Source organism: Notolepis coatsorum (assembly GCF_963971535.1).
Source record: "Notolepis coatsorum genome assembly, chromosome: 1".
NCBI classification, from domain to species: domain Eukaryota; kingdom Metazoa; phylum Chordata; class Actinopteri; order Aulopiformes; family Paralepididae; genus Notolepis; species Notolepis coatsorum.
In genome coordinates, this window is record NC_140165.1 from 294,143,770 (window position 1) to 294,164,926 (window position 21,157).

At 41.4% G+C, this 21,157-nt stretch overlaps 1 protein-coding gene across 2 annotated transcripts in view; it reads left to right on the top strand.

Annotated features, from left to right (window-relative positions):
• grik1b (glutamate receptor, ionotropic, kainate 1b) overlaps nucleotides 1-17,469 on the top strand; it is a gene marked incomplete at both ends in the record, with an annotated part of 93,501 nt that extends 76,032 nt beyond the window's left edge. Inside the window, 9 exons of one of the 2 annotated variants that reach the window (XM_084328274.1) lie at nucleotides 2,905-3,012; nucleotides 4,241-4,282; nucleotides 4,925-5,038; nucleotides 5,135-5,338; nucleotides 5,983-6,206; nucleotides 7,222-7,340; nucleotides 8,694-8,911; nucleotides 14,053-14,278; nucleotides 17,180-17,469. In XM_084328274.1, the coding sequence (XP_084184400.1) occupies nucleotides 2,905-3,012; nucleotides 4,241-4,282; nucleotides 4,925-5,038; nucleotides 5,135-5,338; nucleotides 5,983-6,206; nucleotides 7,222-7,340; nucleotides 8,694-8,911; nucleotides 14,053-14,278; nucleotides 17,180-17,469 (1,545 nt within the window). The remainder of the gene's footprint in view (nucleotides 1-2,904; nucleotides 3,013-4,240; nucleotides 4,283-4,924; nucleotides 5,039-5,134; nucleotides 5,339-5,982; nucleotides 6,207-7,221; nucleotides 7,341-8,693; nucleotides 8,912-14,052; nucleotides 14,279-17,179) is intronic. The other variant, XM_084328275.1, reaches the window with a different exon arrangement.
• Nucleotides 17,470-21,157: the final 3,688 nt, after the last annotated feature.

Sequence of the window (21,157 nt, forward strand, 5' to 3'; positions counted from 1 at the left end):
CAGTCGTTTTTCATTTTCAAATAATAATCACATAATATCACATTTATTTTAGTTGGATTAGGGATCTTCCTAGGGATCCTGGTTTCATATTAGGGGGCGCCACCACTTTTGCATTTCATTGGATTGATGTTTCTCAAGAAGAATCAAGAATCAAGAGGTTTATTTGTCACATACATACCAGGGCATACAGTGAAATGCGGGTGGTCATGCCCGCATTGATTGTGCAAAATACAATAATAAAATAGAATAAAATAGGCATACAAAAAAAAATAGATAAGACACAAGATATGCATGGTAAAAAAAAGACATGCTAGGTTCCTGAGAAACTGGTTCTTATATACACTACTATGCAATATACAATTCTCCTGAAGACCTGAAGAAGGGAGATGGGTTCCTGAGTAGGCTGGTCTGTATCGAAAGAACCAGCAGTGGCAAGACCTCGAGTAAAACAAGGATCTTAACTTGAAGGGGCTTCAAGAAATCAGGACCTGGTTACTCAGGTTAAGACACAGACCTTGTTGTGAGCACTTTCATGTCGGAACTATTTTCTACTGAAGTACACCTCCCCATTCATTATTATGGTGCTTTGCGTGCCACAAGCCAGAGTGCCATTCAGCTCCATTGTATTGGAGTGACAGCATATACTGTATCTCTGCAGCAGATATCTCCAAAACTAAGCAAATCACACTGAAATGATCTGGATGGATAGATATTACTCGGGTGAGGTGGAAAATATGAATGATTTTTATCCACCATGCCACAAATATTCTCAAACTCGAAATGCGTAGAATTTTCTAACAATTCTTAGTGTTTGTTTTAACTGACTTGAAGTTGGAGTACCCAACAATACAATAGTTGTCAAAAGGTTTAAAGGAACACGCCAGCATTATCGGAAATACGCTTACCGTCTTCTCCAGAGTCAGACAAGAAGATAGATACCAATTTCCTCTCTGTGCGTTCAGTAGAAAGCTATCCGGCTGCAAGCTACCCTAGCTTGCACAAATGAAAAGAAGCGGATACGGATTTGCTTCCATTCATTTGTGCTAAGCTAGGCTAGCTTTCTACTGAACCCACATTATCTGTCTTCTTGTCTGACTCTGGAGAAGACAGTAAGCACATTTCCCATAATGTTGGCATGTTCCTTTACCAGTTAACAATCACCCCCAAAAGTGGCCATTTTAGTTTTCATTTTTGAGGACTGCATACTTTTTTTGCAAACCAAAATACTATACTTTATTCACTTTTAGTGCTAATGAAATAGAGTAACATACTGTAGGTCTGAACTTGAGTTGTAGAAAAACTTGTTACTCACGTTTTTCTGTAGTAGTTAGTAGTCCAGAAGTAATATTTCCAAAATTTGTATGGCTGAAAAAACACCGTTGTGTAGTAGATGTCCAGATTTCATTCAAATCTGTTCAGAAATGAGTGATTAGAAGCGGTTTTGGTAAAAAGTGAGAGAGTTCAGAAAACGATTTTCTCATAGACTTCAATGCATTCGACAGAGAATTCTCTTCCTGTTTTGGCTCGTGACTTTTCACCTAGATCCCTGATTTGCTCATTCCCACTATTGGAAAGCTCTACTCATTGGTTACAACCCTGTCCAATAATTTTGGAGATCGCCAAATGATGGGCGGCTAGGTGGCGCAGTGGGCAAGGCGCTCGCCACCAACGCAGGAGATGCTGGGTTCGAGCCCAGCTCTCTGCGTTGCTACCAGCTTGGCTGGTCGTTCATACTAATACAATTGGTAGTATTGGTGGGTGGGGATCGGACGTTGTGGACAGCGACTCCTACAGGTCGGTTGGTGTGCCTGCACAGTAGAATCAGGAAGCGACGGGGGCGGCGTGTCCCTCCCACGCAGACCCTTGCCGCTGAGAGATCGCGCTGTGCAGGTGAAAAGATGCGACGGCTGCCTCCTCGAGTACCGGAGGGGACACGTGATGTAAGGCTTCGTCCACATTGCAGCCGGCTTGTGGGAGGCATGGCCTAACAACGTTCGAGACAGTGGAGGGTAGAATTGGACAATACGAAATTGGGGAAGGGAGAAAAATAGAAAATGGGGAGAAAAAGTAGATAAAAAAAAGAGATCGCCAAATGATTGACTGAGGTAGAGGCTCGAGAGTCGGGAGTGGTATTTGAAAAAATAAAAAGTCTGCCGTCTACTCGGCGCAAGCCTCACATATCGGCATGTAACTCAAGAACCGCTGAACGGATTTTGTCACCTGAAATGGCTATCAACAGGCAACAAATAGGGTGTTAGTTCGATATATATATTGTATTAAAAACACCCAAGCCGCTAGATGTCGCCAAAGTGCCAGTGGGCAAATCGTCCTCAAGAGGGCCCACGAGGGCCCACATGTGGGCCGTTGCATGCTAAGAGCCACATTTGAAAGTTAATTTTAGTACTTTTCTGTGATTGAAAGTTGAAACCTCAACCATGTGATAAACCCCAGCCATCTGGTAAAACACACACTTAAGAATTAGTGGATGAGTGGAATTCAGGTCTCCTGAATCATCGACTCATTCAGTCAGTCTGTCATGATGTAACACCATGCTACTGTAGAGTGAATATGCACAGTATCAATTGACCTATTTCAAAGCCGCCCCTTTTCTTGATCCAGAAGCGGCAGTTGTGATTGGATGATCAAGAAAAGAGGGTGGGGTTTAAGATAGGTCAGTCACTACAACCGTGCCGATGCAAGCATGTCTGTAAAAAATGCAATTTGTTACCCTAAATTAAAGTTCATTCTTTTCCAACAGCGCTCATCAATCATTCATCTCCATTTTTTAAATAGTGTCTGTATTCCTGCGGGGTCCCTGGTCCATTAGGTTGTGTGCATCTCTGTACAGGGAGATAAGAATGCAGGGATTAATTTGTTTTGTCTCCCGCCCTCCGCCTCCTTCAGGCAACGTGGAATGGCTTGACAGGACTAATAACTATAAACAGGACAGATGGCCTTCGGAAAGAGTTTGATCTAGACGTCATCAGCCTGAAGGAAGACGGCTTAGAGAAGGTGAGATGTTTGACCCACAACAGACATGTCATGTTGTTACCATCAACGTCAGAGCAGAGGTGGAAATGTATTTTAACCGAAATAGAACATTGTAAAAACAATTATAAAGATTGTTCTTTAATTAAACATTTTATGTCATCCTTTTTCATGTGAGCCATTTTCCTTAGCCATTTTCATTTCAATGTGAAGATGACAAGTTAAAAAAAAGGGAAAACACATGTACAGTTGCATCTTCTATTGAGTTTTAAAATCTGGAAGAATCTGAGAATGGGGTTTAATCATTTAACTTATTTCTAGGATTTAGACATTATCTTGAAATGTGGAGCAATCTGCTGGATTACAAGCTTTTGTCACTTGAAACAAGCTCAGTTATTTAAAATTAATTAATTTGTCTCCATTGGCATTTCCCCCCCACTTATTTTGACAAAAACTAAATCTTAAAATTCAACACAAGAATAAATGCCTCCTTAAGATCGAGATTTTTCACAGTTAAGTTCTGTCACTTGAGTTAGACTTTACTCTAGAGAGTAAGAATACCTGTCTAGAAAATGACTCGGCTAAAACAGTCGCTCACTTAAAAGTAGCTTACTCAAGTAGGTGACCTACTTTGGAATGAATGTCATTAAGGTTTCATGGATGTTCCACATTTTCTCCCCCAAAATGAACCCATTACCTGTTTTGACAAGTCATTTGATGGGTCATCATTATCAGCCTGAACAGGGGATGGTCCCTTACTGAATTCAAAATAGGAGAAAATAAACAAATATACATATATGTATGTATGTATGTATGTATGTATGTATGTATGTATGTATGTATGTATGTATGTATGTATGTATGTATGTATGTATGTATGTATGTATGTATGTATGTATGTATGTATGTATGTATGTATGTATGTATGTATGTATGTGTATGTATGTATGTATGTATGTATGTATGTATGTATGTATGTATGTATGTATGTATGTATGTATGTATGTATGTATGTATGTATGTATGTATGTATGTATGTATGTATGTATGTATGTATATGTATGTATATATATATATATATATATTCAAAAGTTATCAAGCACAGAGAAAGTTATATATATATAACTATACTTTCCAACTTTGTATCATAGCATGATAAACATCCACAAATACAGTTCATATTTCACAAAAAGAAATTCTATAAGCATAGTACTATGCAATTAAAATGCTTTCTTTGTATTACCCCTGCAAGACAATCGCGGGCAGCAGCCGCCTGAATAAAGTGTGGAAAAAGGTTTGTATGTTGCCTCGGCATAGTGAAATAGCAGTGACCAACTATTGAATTCCGCCCACTGCCCTCTGTGATGTTGTCCTTGCTATACCAAAGTGTGGGTACCACTTTAGTGTCGAGAACACATACTAGTCACATATATTCTGTTTAAGAACGGCAACAACAACAGAGAACGGAGACCGTATAGTCTGTTTTTACTCATAGTTTTTATGTCATAATAACTACTGGCTAATATGTGGATCGTAAAATAAAGTGTTACCAAAGACTGTGTTTCTTTCCCCACCCTGCCCCTCCCCCTCTCGCTCCATCTCTCCCAATTGACCATAGTCGCACAGCGGCCCTTTTGCGCTTACGACATGCTCAGGTTGGGTTTCCTGAACAGGATGGAAAGGAACCCAACCTGAGCATGACATAAGAGCAAGATGGCCACTGTGTGAATATGGTCAATGTAATATATGTCGACCGTAATGTTTCTACCCCCTCTTCTTCATTCCTTATCGTCCCTCATCAGTTGAGATTGCTAAACACGAAGATTACTCTGGGGAGCTTGTGATGTTTGATATCCTTATCGCGCAAATTAATAACACGTTTCTTTCCGGTGCCATGTTCAGATTGTGATCAGTGTAATGATGAACTCCTTCACAGATTGGAGTGTGGAATTCCCAAACAGGCCTTAATCTGACTGAGATCAGCAAGGACTCATCCCAAAACATTACCGATTCGATGGCCAACAGGACCCTCGTCGTCACCACTATCCTGGTATAAGTAATATGCAATGAGTCAAAGTGGTATCAGACGGCATTTCATCTGGGATATCTTGACTGATATGCTGACGTTGACTATGTCACTTTGCAGGAAAACCCTTATGTTATGTATAAGAAATCCGATAAGCCGCTGTACGGGAACGATCGCTTTGAGGGCTACTGTCTCGACCTGCTGAAAGAGCTGTCCAACATCCTGGGCTTCGCCTACGAGGTGAAGCTGGTGACAGATGGGAAGTACGGAGCTCAGAACGACAAGGGGGAGTGGAACGGTATGGTCCGAGAGCTCATTGACCACGTGAGTACAGGCTGTCTGCAACTGAGTACCTCAGTACTTTCTTGGGATACATCACATTCATACTCCCATGCGATTTGGATTGACACATGGGTCACCCGAAAGATTATTATTATTGAAAGGAGTTATATGGTTCTTCAGTGCAAGGGTTCAATTGTCAATGGCTGATTCTTCTGGCAGATGGGTAGCACTCCTAGACAGGAGACAGCAACGTGAACCACAGCATCATAAATCTGTTTGAATGTTTCCTGGCAGCTAGATGTTCATAATATGTTATTAAAGCAGTCACGCTGAGGTAAGTCCTTGGGTACTGGTGTTGGTGAAGAATGTTGCCCTCAGCATTCACTCTGAAAGACAAAGGATGAAAAGCAGCTTTGGAAGTGATAGTGGTTCTCATCCTGAGGTGGTTGGGAAAATACATCATCAGGTTTAGAATATATTATAGATGAAATAATGAATATTTTAACTATAAAACCCTCCTCCAATCATTCATTGAGTTAAATAGCTTGAACAGGGCAAATAAAAGTAATTATTCTGTCTATGCTATGTAGGAGGGTCGCGAAAAGCCACCCCTCTGTTTTTAGAAGTCACAAACCATTGAGGTGGAGAAAACACCGGTGTTGATGTGATGTTCTTGCGTGCCGCAGGTGGCTGACCTTGCCGTGGCTCCTCTCACCATCACCTATGTGAGGGAGAAGGTGATTGACTTCTCCAAGCCCTTCATGACGCTGGGCATCAGCATCCTGTACCACAAACCCAACGGCACCAACCCGGGAGTGTTCTCCTTCCTCAACCCCCTCTCTCCTGACATCTGGATGTACGTGCTACTGGCATGCCTTGGTGTCAGCTGTGTGCTATTTGTCATTGCCAGGTAAAATCCCTCTTTAAAAATAAATGGAATGCAATTGAATTAGTTTTTACAAAGGTTGAATGTTGTGTCAAATGATGTGTCAAAACGAACACTTTATTTTAATAACCCTCTGAGACGTACCATATAACATTTTGGGGGGTTGTTGGGGGGGAAGGAGGCGTACAAGGTCAACAGTAGACATAAAGAAGTGTTATACATAATCTGAAAGTGGAGAACCTGAAGACTAATGTACTTTGTGGGTCCACGGCCACCTACTGAGTCACCCGTGCCGTGGACCCTGTAGTCGGACTAGCTCAATGTTGTCGAGTTAAATAGATGAAGAGACCCTCCGAAGATACAGTATATCCCGTGTCTGTCTTTATTTTTGTATAAGTGAATGGTCTTCAAGAGAGAGAACGATTAAACTTTTCAGTTGCCTCTCCGCTGTCCAGTTCAGCACCACGGACAGCGCTGAGCCACAGCAGAGAAACCCTCATTAACAAGAGGCGTTTTGCTTGTGCAAAGAATTAAGTCTATTTAAATGAGATGCTTGCTTTCTAACTCTTCCCAGTGTATCATGATATCATGAGTGTATCATGATAATGATAATGCTACATTACATCAGATTTCTAACTATTTCCCAGTGTATCATGATAATGATAATGCTACATTACATCAGATTTCTAACTCTTTCCCAGTGTATCATGGTAATGCTAACACATGAGCTTTCTAACTCTCATGCATCAAACCAGTCCTCTTTATCACACAGTGTTCTGTTTCCATGAGCACAATTTTAAGCAAGACATTTTAACTAATTGCTATAACGAGGGAAAAAGGTTTGAATGCCACAAATAACCAAACCGACATATCATGGAAAAACACATTGAATACAAGATTTGTAAAGCATTTCATGACCTCATACTGTATGTCAGTAATCATGCTCAAACTGAAAATGTCCAAATGCAAAGTGAGTCAGTTCAGTTCAACACATTTATTTTGCACTATTGACTGCAGCGGCGTCATTCTTTGCCTGCAGGTTTACTCCCTACGAGTGGTACAACCCTCATCCCTGTAACCCCGACTCTGACGTGGTTGAAAACAACTTCACTCTGATAAACAGTGTCTGGTTTGGAGTTGGAGCCCTTATGCAGCAAGGTACTGGTCTCATTGGAATGACTGTCAGATACTTTAACATGTTAAAGGTTACCTCCACTCAGAAACGTGTGCTTTATTCCACAGCTAACTCCTCCTGGAGGCATGCTTTTGACTATACAGATTGTTATTTGTGCAGAACTTGTCACCAGAGTGCCCTTTTCATATGATTCCACTGGAGGGGGGGGGGGGGCTTCTCTGTACTTTCTCAAACTAAATCTGAGCCACCTGTGTGATGCAACTGACTCTGCAAACCTATCATGGCCGCTCTTTCCCAGCTGGCCACACTTGTCAGGAAATGCTAACTGCTAACGTGTAATTCTAACGTGAAACTCGTATTATAGGTTTTACAAGATTGTGTGAGCTAAGATGTTGTGTTTGGGTGAATAATTTTTTTGGCAAACCGTTTAGGTGGAAAAAGAGAAAGTTAGAGATACGCGGGAGGGGGGAAGGGGGACAGTGTTCAAAGATTGTTACATTCTCAATGAGGGCAAAGGTGTAGCGGTGTTGATAGGCCATTTTCAGTAGTTTATTGAACGTTTCTGGTGGAAAAACCCTACCAAACTAATTGTTATTCAATATACAACATTTCTAAAGTCTTAAGTACACATGTGGAGGGGATCCTTAACCCTTTCACTACCACACTATAGAAGGTTAGTGTGGTAGTGAAAGGTTAACCTTCTGTGGTAGTGAACGGGTTAAGATTAAGGATGCACCAGTAACACATTTTCAGGGCTTATTGATTCTAAATATAGAGTTGCCATTATCATCATCCATTAATCTTACTGAATAATATGGACCATTGTGTTAGTTTTGAATGATTGGACAAAATTCAACAGATATAGAGGTGTACTTTAGACAGGTCTATCATCCACTGTGAGGCCAAGAGGCAGAAATTCAGGTTGCTTTGCTTCGCTATGGCTCTTGGTGTCCGAGTTTATTCTTGGGGAAGTTCTCTGACACTGATACCCAATTTGAGCCTGGTATCGGCCCAATATCCGATAGTACCGGTCTAGGATCGGTACCTACTGTACAACCCTAGTTGTGGTTGGCTTCTGCCTTCACTGTTGTAGGCTGTAGACTGTTGAGAGCAAAGTAGCAGGTGAGCTTGGGAATGCATAAAAGAGTAGTTTCAGTTCTAATTCTTTTCTAGATCATAATAAGGAAGCAGGACCACCTCTCACCAGGCTCAGTCTTATCTAAGGTGCTGGAAGAGTCTAAATAAAGAACTGCATGGATCTATGTGTGCGGAAACCTTCATGTTACAAATGCTGTCTTCTGTCTTCGAGAAAATTCACTCCACATTCTCTTGGGTCTATTTTTCACCTACATTCTGTTATTGTTTTTATCTAATAGGATCAGAGCTGATGCCTAAGGCCCTCTCCACGAGGATAGTTGGTGGAATATGGTGGTTTTTTACTTTGATAATAATCTCATCATATACTGCCAACTTGGCTGCCTTCCTCACCGTGGAGAGAATGGACTCGCCGATCGACTCCGCAGATGACTTGGCCAAGCAAACCAAAATAGAGTATGGTGCTGTGAGAGATGGCTCCACCATGACCTTTTTTAAGGTAAGGCTGAAGGATGGAAGAGGGAATTCGGGGGAATGAATTGGAGAATGTGAACACCAACGAAAAAGTCATTGCCAAAACTGTAGAATAGAAAATCGACTTATTAAAGGACCATACCGGTGTAATTACCGGAGATTGTCTTTGACACTCGGACCGCTAGAATTACCGCGCCCCCTTCACAACGGTCTCTCAGACCATCATTAAAGATGCATTGAAATGACAATATAAATGGCAACAACTGATAAGAATATCTATAATCTTCATACTTCAATTCAATACTTAGTTTAATTTGTTGATTTCAGAGGATTTTCATATGAAGAAATAAATAATGCAACAGTCATAGATGAGAGTCGTGTCCTTCGCAACCCATATTGCCTTTCACTTTTATTCAGTGTGTGTCCGAGAGGCATGCTTGCCCATATGTGATTTGTTTGTCTGCCGTTATGCTTTGCCTCGGGTTGTAACATGCGATGGCATTCCTTGGCAAGTCTACACCCCTGTGACTCCATATCCGAACTTTGGATTTGTCAGCTGACGTGTGGGCCGCTCCTCTCTGTAAACGCTTGGATGACGTTCTCTGAAGCCGTGGTTCCTGTCACAGAGGATATCCCCACACTCCACTCCACGGCGAGAGAGAGAGAGAGAGAGAGAGAGAGAGAGAGAGAGAGAGAGACATATTTAGGAAAGGCCATGGACTGGGAACGTCACAGCTTTTATTTTACAGATTCATATACATTACAAATATGCAAACGGTCCCTTGGGTTGTCCTGGCGGTCGGGTGTTAACAGATTTTGTGTGCATAAGCGTGTGTTTTGGAGGATGTCCTTTTGAGGAGAGCCTACCTTTCACGATTGATGTTGGGGTGGAAATATATTGGAGACATTAAAGTCGCTAGACATAGATACAGTAATGCGCTCTTTCACTAACATTACTGTATTACTCTACTACACATGTGTCAAAAACTCAAGGCCTGTGGGCCAAATACGGCCTGCCTGGTATTTTTATCCGGCTGAATTCACTTATCAATCCATTTTGGCCCGCTGCCTCTCCTAAGTGCAATTCAACTGGCCTGTGATAGAAACCAAGCGCATCTCTGTCTCCCTGCGTGCGTGGCAACACTAATTACTTTCACATTTAAAAGCTCGTCAGTCATCCGTTTTTCAATCGACCCAAGCTGTGGCAATATACGGTTGCATCCGATTTTACTTTATCAAGTGAATTATTGCTAAGTCATCATACCTACTCTGAAATAAAATCGGGAAATAAAATTATTGGATTTGCGCAAGATAAGTGAACGCTACGGTGGAAGGAGATGCTGAGGTTTGACTGTGTTGCTTGTGCGTGACTGTGTGTGTTCCACATAAACCCTTTTCAGACATGTAGTGCACAGCATCCACTCCTCCTGGGGCAGACATGTTCGCACATACTGTATGTAAATACTGTGCTTGGTTTAGGCGAGCGGTGGCTCTCTGTGGAAATAATTGGGTGAAAGTGAGGTGAGAGATGTTTTGTGAACGTGTGTATTCTACTTCATTCTCCCAATAGTCCAGGACCAGTTTAACCTACAATTGCTAATCTTATATTCAAACCTTTATTTATTCTCGAAAAGACAATTGAGGTCACCCTCATTTTCAATGTCATCGAGACTTTACAGACATTTCAATGCACACGTTTCTACAATATAACAAATAAATATTAATAACTATCTATATAGCAGCCTACTTTTCACACATGGGCCGCAGTCCAGAGTGCCCCTCAGCAATTAGTATAAAATGAACATAGGCATAAAATCAGCACACAATTGACAGAATAAAAAACAATGCATAAATTGCACATATACGAATAGGTATAAAATACAATAAAAGTAGTGCAATGTAAACGTGCAGACTTAAGAATAGGCATAAAATAAGTACAATAGTACAATGTCGCTCGAAGGCATGTGAACCCCCCCGGAACAGCCAGTCCCCCAAACACCCCACACATTAATCCCTACCACATCCCCATCTAAGACACCCCCCCTGATAAAGCACGTCATGACCGAAGGAAAACACAATGCCACCCCCGCAGGCCGCCCCATTTCCCCCGGTCCCCACTCTTGTGGGTGAATAATTAATTTAATCCTAATATATGTCATTTAAATCTGTAATAAACCAATTATCCATAAATGACGCCTCCTTACCAACCTATTAAACAGCTCTCATTGTATTCCTTGAGGCACTAGAGAATGAACAGAACTACAAACACAACAACATATTGAGCTGGTATCCACAAATTGAATAGATAAACAAAATTACTAGTTAAGCTGGTGACCTCAGGGACATGCACCTTTTTTTATGGGTATCATTATGTGTCCAGCCCGCAAAATAATCAGTATTTTTCATTTCGGCCACCTTGGTAATTGAGTTTGACACCCCTCCTCTACTACAAGCCATTCAAATCAACCAGGAACACCCGGGAGTTAATAACAAGCGCACCCAACTGAATGCTGAAGTTCGACGTGTGCTACTGACAACCTATGCCTAGTGACTTTCAAACAACTTTCAAGTCGCATGGAGTATCTTTCCTCCCTTTTCAACATCAATGGCAGTGTGAATGGCATTTTGTAAGGTAGGCTAAGATCTACTACAACACCGTATACACCTATGAACACAACATTTATTAAAGACAGGGACGATCTCTAGTAATGACCTTTAACAGTACTGTATATTTGCATATCTTGTATGTCACAAATGTAACAGTACTGTATACCTGTATGTCATGTATGTCAGAAATGTCATGATATATATCTGTATGTTGCGTATGTCATTAATGTCATTATGAGGACCCTGATGTAAATAAGACGAAAGTCTTTCTCTGGTTGGCATCCCCTTAACGATTGTGTGTATTGAGCCGTACTGTATTGTACCCATTCTGCAATCTGTTAATAATGGTAATGATCCCAAACCTCATCGTGGACACTCAGGTCCGGCTGCTCAAACCTCCTCACCACACACTGCACACGGTGACGGTCCTTTATAGTAATAATCTCGATCTTGTGATAAGCGGTACGTGCAGGTTTGTTTTTGGACCTCACTTCCCAGAGTTCACTTCGAAAACCAAACAGTGTTGCTTGTGTGATGTCAGTCAATCGACAACGGTGCTCACTCTTCACACAGAAGCTTTTCCTTGCTAACAGTCTGTAGTTCTATGGCTGATGGTCTATAGTTCTATGGCTGACGGTTTATAGTCCTATGGCTGACGGTTTATAGTCCTATGGCTGACGGTTTATAGTTCTATGGCTGACGGTTTATAGTCCTATGGCTGACGGTTTATAGTTCTATGGCTGATGGTCTATAGTTCTATGGTTGACGATCTATAGTTCTATGGCAGACGGTCTATAATGATAAGGCTGGCGGTCTATAGTTCTATGGCTGACGGTCTATAGTTATATGGCTGACGGTCGCTTTCCTTTTTTGACTGTTTACCTAGAATGTACCTTCATCTGAGCGTAAAATTTGTTTTCTTTTTGAAAAAGATGATGCAGAATGACATTGAGTTAAAGGTGCTATAGCTAACATGTTTATGTAGAGTAATCTTTAAATTATACATCCACAGAGCTTTTAGAAAGGTGCGGAATAAAAGTATTGCTTTTCCCCCACAAAAGTTATTGATTAATTAATGTATAATTTAAAAGATTTTGCGGGTCCAAAATAAATAATAAATAAATCCTCTCCCTACTTCCCATTTCCCGACGTGGAATGGACCTGGTTGGATAAATGACGTGCTGGTGCTCTAGTGAGACATCTAGTAGCTGGATGTTATATATAGCGCCTTTAAATATATCAAAACATGCTGATGACGGCAGTAGATGGCGAGTGGTGAGGTCTCGCTCCTTCCTATTCCTTCTATTTGTACCTTTCAAGGAAGCGTGAAAGTACGCTGGAGATGAGATACAGAAAGAACAGCAATCGCAGCCTTGTGTGTCCTGCAGGGCAGGGTTCTTAAACCAATCAATCTTCAAGATATTACAGTAATACTTTGTGATATGTCTCATCTGTGAAGCTTACACAGAAGTGGACAGTGACAAGGGATCATTTGTTCAGACCATGATCAAGAGTGAAGGTGAGGGTTAGGATGCTTGTCATCACCCTCGTACAGTCATCCCGACATCAATCTGTGGGGATTTCATCCATGAAGATTGTGAGGCATGATTGCTTTGCCCCCTGAATGTACAGTGGAAATTGAATTAGCGCAAGGAGATTTGTACACAGTTGTCACATCCCAGTTGATTGAGGAGCAGATTGGGATTTATTTTCTTCAGTCTCTCTATGCAACAGTATGAAGGTGTCCTGGTAAGCAGATGCCATTTCAATTACCGTCTGTTTCTTCCTGATGTTCCTGATTTCACTGTGCACTTAAACAAGCATGTCTGAATCATCAACCTTCAGTCAGTATTGTCTGTATTAATCCCTCAGTATTACAGTATTACATGACTTTCCCACAATTCTCTCCTTTCCTAGCGTGAGGAAAATGTGAATGTATACAAATGTGATTTTGCTGACAGAGTCTTTGCAGTCCTTCCAAAAAGCACTTGCACCCATCCTTTGGTTTTTTAGACATTGGAAGCAGATCATTTATTATTATTTTTTTTATTAACCTTTATTTACCCAGGGTAGGTTCTCTGAGCACGGATACTCTTTTTCAGGAACGCCCTGCTTCACATTCACACAGTTACATTCACACCTGGGAGCTGCCCAGTACAACCACAGTCTGCCACCGTTGGCCAATGAGCAACTCCACTGGAGCAGTTGGGGGTTAAGTGCCTTGCTCAAGGGCACTTCAGCAGTTGGTGTTAAGGGTATGGGAGAGAGTTATTAATTCACTTCCCCAGCCCAGTTTTTTACCTGCCGGTCCGGGGGATCGAAACAGTGACCTTCCGGTCACAAACCCGCTTCTCTAACCATTAGGCCACCCGCTGCCCCTTCCACTTTCATTGCTAAGAAATGCTAATAGTTTCCGTTTCCAATACCGGCTGCCAGTGCCTTGTGGACGAAAGGGCTCACAAGTTTGTGACGAATCAGATAGACCTCTTAAACATTTTTGACTATCCCTTTACACCCCACCATTAATTTCACTGGCATTAAATCCTTCTCATTCGATAGAAATCCAAAATCTCCACGTACGAGAAGATGTGGGCGTTCATGAGCAGCAGGAAGAACACGGCGCTGGTGAAGAACAACCGGGAGGGCATCCAGAGGGTCCTCACAACGGACTACGCTCTCCTCATGGAGTCCACCAGCATCGAGTACATCAGCCAGCGCAACTGTAACCTCACACAGATCGGCGGCCTGATCGACTCAAAGGGCTACGGCGTGGGCACTCCCATCGGTGAGATGAATCATCAGTCAAACCTGGGTCTTTTATTGTTACACTGTATGTTACTTTATTACATTTGACCATTTATGAATGAATGAATGATTTTATTTTGGTCTTCTTTAACAAAGCAATGTAAATGTAGGACATTTATAAAAAAAAGAAAGAAAACGACCGAAAAGGTGTAGGCTGAAGCCGAGTCTTATATTTGCCTACCCTTTTTACATTACATTATTAATAAAAAATAAATAAAGAAACATAATTCAGTACATCATTTTGCAAAAACAAAAGGTTACGGAAGTTTCGTATAGTGTACAGTTTATACAGTAATATACAAAACGTATACACATTTTCTTTTTGTCATGGTTGTAATACAGTTATATTATAATAAAATATAATTAGGATTATAATAAGGTTTTATATTTATGTATCACCTTATATTTGAACAATTTCTTAAATGTGTGCATTGAACTACACATTTTTTATTGGTTGTCACAGTTATTCCACAGGTTTACCCTTTTAACAGATATACATCTACTTTTTATATATATTTTTTGAAGACACATGTTCCCCTGAGTTCATACTGGCTCTCAGTTTGGAACAACTTCTGAATGCAGCTTGGAAGTGAGTGGTTATGTGCTTTATACATTATTAGTGCAATGCTAAGATCAACAAGATCTTCCAATTTTAAGGATCATTATAAAAATTATAAAGTTTGTTTTACTTATATTAACCATGTGGGGTTCACAGACCACCGTTGGGTCCAGCTAGACTCATGTTACTCTTTTTAGAACATATGCCTGGTGCTGCATGCTATATAGACTTGAGTGGCTATCAAGATCATCTTTATGCAGATGACACTATTGTCTGTTGCATTACTGACTCTGTACACCTAGCCACTGAGAACCTGCAACACTTCTTTAATGCTTTGCAAAATGCTCTTATTAATCTTAAACTTAATCTAAAACTAAATTCATGATGTATGTTAGAGCTAGAGATATATTATTTACAACAAGTTGCATTTATCCACTGTGAGTGGGTCTGACATCAAGAGAGTTACAGAAAACAAAGATATCTTGGCATCTGGCTTGATGAGAAATGTACATTTAAATACCATACTGTATAGACAATTTTGCCAGTATCACGTAAAAAATTGCTTCTTTATAGGAAAAGAACTATCTTCCTAATGATTTGCAGAAAGAAGGTTGATGAAGCCGTTTTTCTGTCTTGGATTATGGAGATTTATAGACATGCCATTGCCTATGGCTTCCACTCTTAAACCCTTAGATTCTGTATATCACTCAGCTCTCAGATGTATCACTGATGATAGGTACTCACCATTGTATCCTGTACAATAAGGATGGGTGGTCCTCTCTGGCAAAGAGATGTGATTTGCACTGGCATCTATTTTTATATAAAGCCATTGTTGGAGATCTTCCCCCTTATATCACTTCATTATTAGACTGGACCTCTGGATCATTTGATCCATTGATTGGCTTATGCTTCAAACCCCCAGAGTTTGCACTAAACTTTGGAAATCTGCTTTTAGCTTCTCTGCCTCCGACACCTGGAACATCCTGCAATGTACCTTAAAACCCAGTTCATTAGTATCCTTTGGCCAATTTAAATCCTTAATCACCAACCATTTCACCCCAGTCTGCAGTTGTTTTTCATTCTTTTCTCATTTCTCATCATTAGAAAAGAGAGATTACTCTCAATGATCTTTTTGAGACTAAATAAAGATTAGGTTACCAAGGCTACCAGAATATACCAGCCAACGTCAGTATCGTCACTGTCTGATGAAAACCAGTTATCTCCAGCTCATTAAAAATGTTCATCTCTATTATATGAGACAGTTTCATGACCTTATGAAACACAGTGAAAACCCAATGTATGACTTTAATAAATATATGGATCTTAAAATTAGACATAAAATGTTTCTGAATTCCTGAAACAGAACTAATGCTACCATAACTCCATAGCATTACACCGTCTCCCATTACACCGTCTCCGTCGATTCAAGCACATTTGCCAGACTCTTCTTAATCTCTCGAATTCTCTCATTTATCAGGTGTATATTCCATTTAACGATTTGTTACACCGTACAGATCCAGCACTGAAAATCAAACCTCTACTGCGCCTCTACCACTCCTCCACCACTCCACTCCAAACTGATTTTATGACTCCTATTGTTCTGGACCGGGCCAGATTTCACACCTCCACTGCCTCCCACAGGCTGGGGAGATTTTCATCTTAAATTTGTATTCGTCCCAAACGCCCCAGCTCCATCCGATTCCTTCGCTTTTTTCACTGTTTACTTATCATGCATTGCAACACTAATATATGGGCAGTACCCCAAGTCAGACTGCCTATATAAAAATTATGTTGGTGGTCTGAGGGCAGTAGCCCCCGACCCCCCTACCTGGGGCAGCACTTAAGTTAAGTACCCTCCCTTTGTTCACTTAGCCACCATCCCCCGAAATATAACACCTGAGTGCTAGTTCTATAGTGGCAGAGGAGCAGCAGACCAGCAGCAGAAGTGGTTTGAATTTTCAGTGCTGCATCTGTATATTACTGTAATCCACTGTATATTATATACCTGTCCTGTATATTGTTATGTACTGTTACCTTACACTCTGGTTAGATTCCAGCTTATTTTTCCGTTGTACTGTACTTGTGCTGTACGATGGCAATACATTTTGATCAAATCTAACCTATAACCTATTACATATTATTTTGAAATGCTGATAGTGAAGCCTTTGCGATCTTCCACACTACAATACTATTGTAGTACAATAGTGATAACAATCCAACATATTAGATCTAATTTAGAACTTCCAAAAGGTTCTGTAGCCGCGTGCGTGGAAACAACGGGCGGTGTCTCATGCCCCCGTGTCCCCTGCTCTGTCCCCCCAGGGTCCCCCTACAGAGACAAAGTGACTATAGCCATCTTGCAGCTGCAGGAAGAAGGCAAGCTGCACATGATGAAAGAGAAGTGGTGGCGCGGGAACGGCTGCCCGGAGGAGGACAGCAAGGAGGCCAGCGCCCTGGGCGTGGAGAACATCGGAGGCATCTTCATCGTGCTGGCCGCCGGCCTGGTGCTCTCCGTTTTCGTAGCTATCGGGGAGTTTATTTACAAATCCAGGAAGAACCTGGACATTGAGGAGGTGAGTGTAGGTCAGTGTGAGTGGCACCACAAGTATTAGAGCAACACTATGGCGGCTCCAACCGCTGAGACGTGTCACAAACCCCGATTGCTTTTTCTCTCGTCTTCAAAAGGCCCGGGTAGTCGTCGGAGTGTGAAAAGAAAAAACACATTTCACAGCAGAGGTTTCGAACGATAGGAACTGCTATACACAATCGCAAATGACTTTATTGTAGAGTAGTGTTTTATGTAGTTTTGATGTAGGAAAGACATGAAGATGTTATTCTTAATTGGAGCGATTATACCTTTTAGATCCTATTTATGATAAGAGACTGTTGTTGGCTTCGGGAAAAAACAAACATACCACTCGACCGTCTTGGCCTTGCTATTTTTACCGATCAAAGAGAACATTTAACAGCGTTTTGTGTGGAAAGTATGTCTTTGTCGTACCATGATACTGTAGGTAAGTGATGGTAAGTGGTATCTTTTGAATAACGTGTCTAAACGTAACAACGATTACTGTAGGTACCAGGATATACTGTTACAGTGCGTTTACTTTCATATTTATGGTGCGTACGGAATCTTTGGCATAACAGTACTACTTCTGACCACTTTTGTATTTATTCATTTATTATTTGAAAAGCATCTTTTGATTAATGCAGTGAAAGTCTTTTTCTTTTTTCATTTTTCTTCCAATTCATTTACGGACGAACGATCCCTCAAGACTTTGTTCATGAAGTTGCTTTATGTCTCTTACTTATTATTATCATTTATTTTTATTATTTTTTTTGTTGCTTTTTGTATCATTTGACGTTGATGAAAATGCATGTAAAAGTTGTGTTGCATTGTTTGGGAATGACTAAAGATATGTGACAACATTATATCCTTTCTGCTTGCTCTGGTTTTCTTGTTGTGACCTCTTTGGTTTCCCCCGCATGCACAGCCTTTTCTTTCTCTCATTCATTCCTGGGATGGAGATCCTATCTGAACCGCGGATTTATTGTGGCTGCCGTCTACATCCGGAGGATCGCAAGGGTCATTCGTGAGGTCTTGTTATATCTCTGTCTTCCCGATTCTGGCCGATCCATTGTGTCTGTGTGGAGTGATAGTCCCTCCAAAGATTGCTTCCTTTTGTTGGTGGCACAGACCGCCGCAAGGCAAAAGATATCGCTGTCTCTCTGATATGCTTGTTGCCGAGCAATGCCAGGGTCTTATTCTGTCACCCAGGGCCGGCCTGTGGGTCTGGGGCGAGATCCTGAAAATACCCCCCCCCCCCCCTCGTAGTAAAAAAGAATAATCGCCACGCTGGTCAATGTCTGAGAGAAACATTGTAACTGGTTAAATTGATTCACCAGACAACATTCAATCATCTTTGCAGACACCTCATTTCACCAGTCAGTGTTTCTCTCAGACGTTGAGCAAAGGGTGTGGGGGGCCCTAGGCGACCTCCTGTATGGCCTGTAGGATGGGGCGGCCCTGCTGTCACCAGTAAAACACTTTGCTATATCCAGATATCGCCTGCCCGTGATCAGATTTGGAATCCTCATTGTGTTCAACATCGCAAAGTCCTTATGGCTGTGAAAGCGGACCATCTCCCCTTTTGTTAAACACAAATTGCAATCACCGCATTGATATGTTGTCGAGGTGGATCAGTCATGCAACTTACTTATCCCGCTCCATCCAACATTATTTACTTGAGTTGGCAGACGGAATTCATGGCTCCTTTAGAATCACACAAATCTTGAAATTCCTTCCTAAAAGAAAATGACTGGCATGAACAGATGCACTGGCTTCTTGGCTCCTCGCCGAAAGCTCTTCAGAGGTGCTGGGATTTGGATGTGTTTCTCCAACGTTAGATGTTGGAGGAGGCCGTGAAGAAGGTGCCCCACCATGCAACCATTTTCTTATGTCCATTTTAGTGTCTCCTTGTTATTTACCATCCCTGACCCTCTTTGCTTATGCTTATCTCACTCACTCACACTATGACTACCCATCAACTCAACCATGACGCAATTACGTAATAACAAATTCAAACACACCAATCAGCAATCACACACACACTTATTTTAACATTACATTTCAAATCTGTTACATCTCATTTAATAATAGCCTATAGCCTATTTATAAAGGAAAACGTCTGGCTTTTACTATAATGAATTAATACAACACAGGCATGATTTGGGGGGGGGGGGGGGGCACAATAAGCTGTCTGGGGGGGCGTGGCCCAAGAATCCCCCCCCCACACAGCTGGTGGGTTTACAAAAGATGGGTTTCTCTTCCACATTACGTGTGCGCACACATCAAGGAGGCAAAAAGGAGTGTCATACTGGTCAGAACAACAGAGCAGACTACAATAGATTTACATTTGTTAGCCATGCTAGCAATCTAAACAATCAATCCATGCCAAAGCTAGCTATGTAAAAGGTGAAAGACTCACTCACAGCCATGCTGATTTGGCTAAATGACATCCAGACATTTTTGTTTGAAACAACTTTTAGTCAGGGGAGTGCCATGTTTCTACATAGAGTATCGTTGTACATGTACGTTTTTTGTGCCGGAGCTAGTGCAGGTAGGGGGCAACTCAGTCATGTGATTCAGCAGGTATTGCTGATTGGCTTGAACACGGTATATTTATAAACAAGAAACCCATCTATAGGTTTTGTCAGTGTCAGTAAACTTAATTTCCGCCTACAGTCAGAAATGAGAGCGGCCCCGTCCCACCACCACAACCACCCCATCGTAACAAAGCGTAATGTACATCTTGATGACAGAATCTGTGAATTTTCAACCAATCAACCAATCAATCAATCTATCAATAAATCAACCAATTAATCAATCAATCAAATTATAAAGGTACAGATATTAAGCCTCCTGTTTAACTTTTTTCATTATGTGATCAATCGATCAATCAAATAGACCCATACACATTCAGACTTACAGCAATTACTGTCTTAGCTTAATGCTTATTATTAGCTCTATTAACGTTCATAAATATTGGTTAAACTGCCCTAGGCCACAATAATAATCAATCAATAATTATAATAATAATAATCAATCAATGAACATGTAAAAAGGCAGGTTCAGGGTAGCTTTTTTTGCTGGATCTGCAGGCTACCACTCATTAATGGGTGTCTCATAGGGATGACTGGGAGCAATTGTAACTGGGAGCAATTATCAGGCTACCTCAATGTGTTATATCATGAGATATGGGATAGGCATGACGCGTTTCATCAGTGGCGGCTGGTCCATAGAGGGCGCTAGGGCGCCGCCCCCCCTGGTGGAAAGAAGAAGAAGAAAGAATTGTTTGTGCGTCCTATTCACCCCCCCCTGGCCCCCTCCCCTCTCTTTTCTCGGGCACTAGACATCAGCGCCAGCGTCAGTGCGCAACTCACAGGGCAACATGCAACTAAATTTAATCCAATCAGCGTCTTCAAATACAATATCCGAGGGCGCTTTTCTCTAGCGCTCGAAGTAGTCACTCTATTGGCTGAGCGTGGCACGTGACATCACGTCCCGAATCACGTTGAGGGTCCACCAGGAAAATACCACCATGCATACGCTCGGCTAGTAGTTGTTGTCGGAAATTGATAATAATCACAAGATACTGTACATTCAGACAGTGTTGGATCTAACTAAATGGATTTATATGGACACTTTTATGGAAAGTTCAAGCCCGGACCACAAAGCTTCTCGACGCGACGGCTCGAGGCTCTTCCAACGTCATGCAGCAAAACTGAGTCTATAACAAT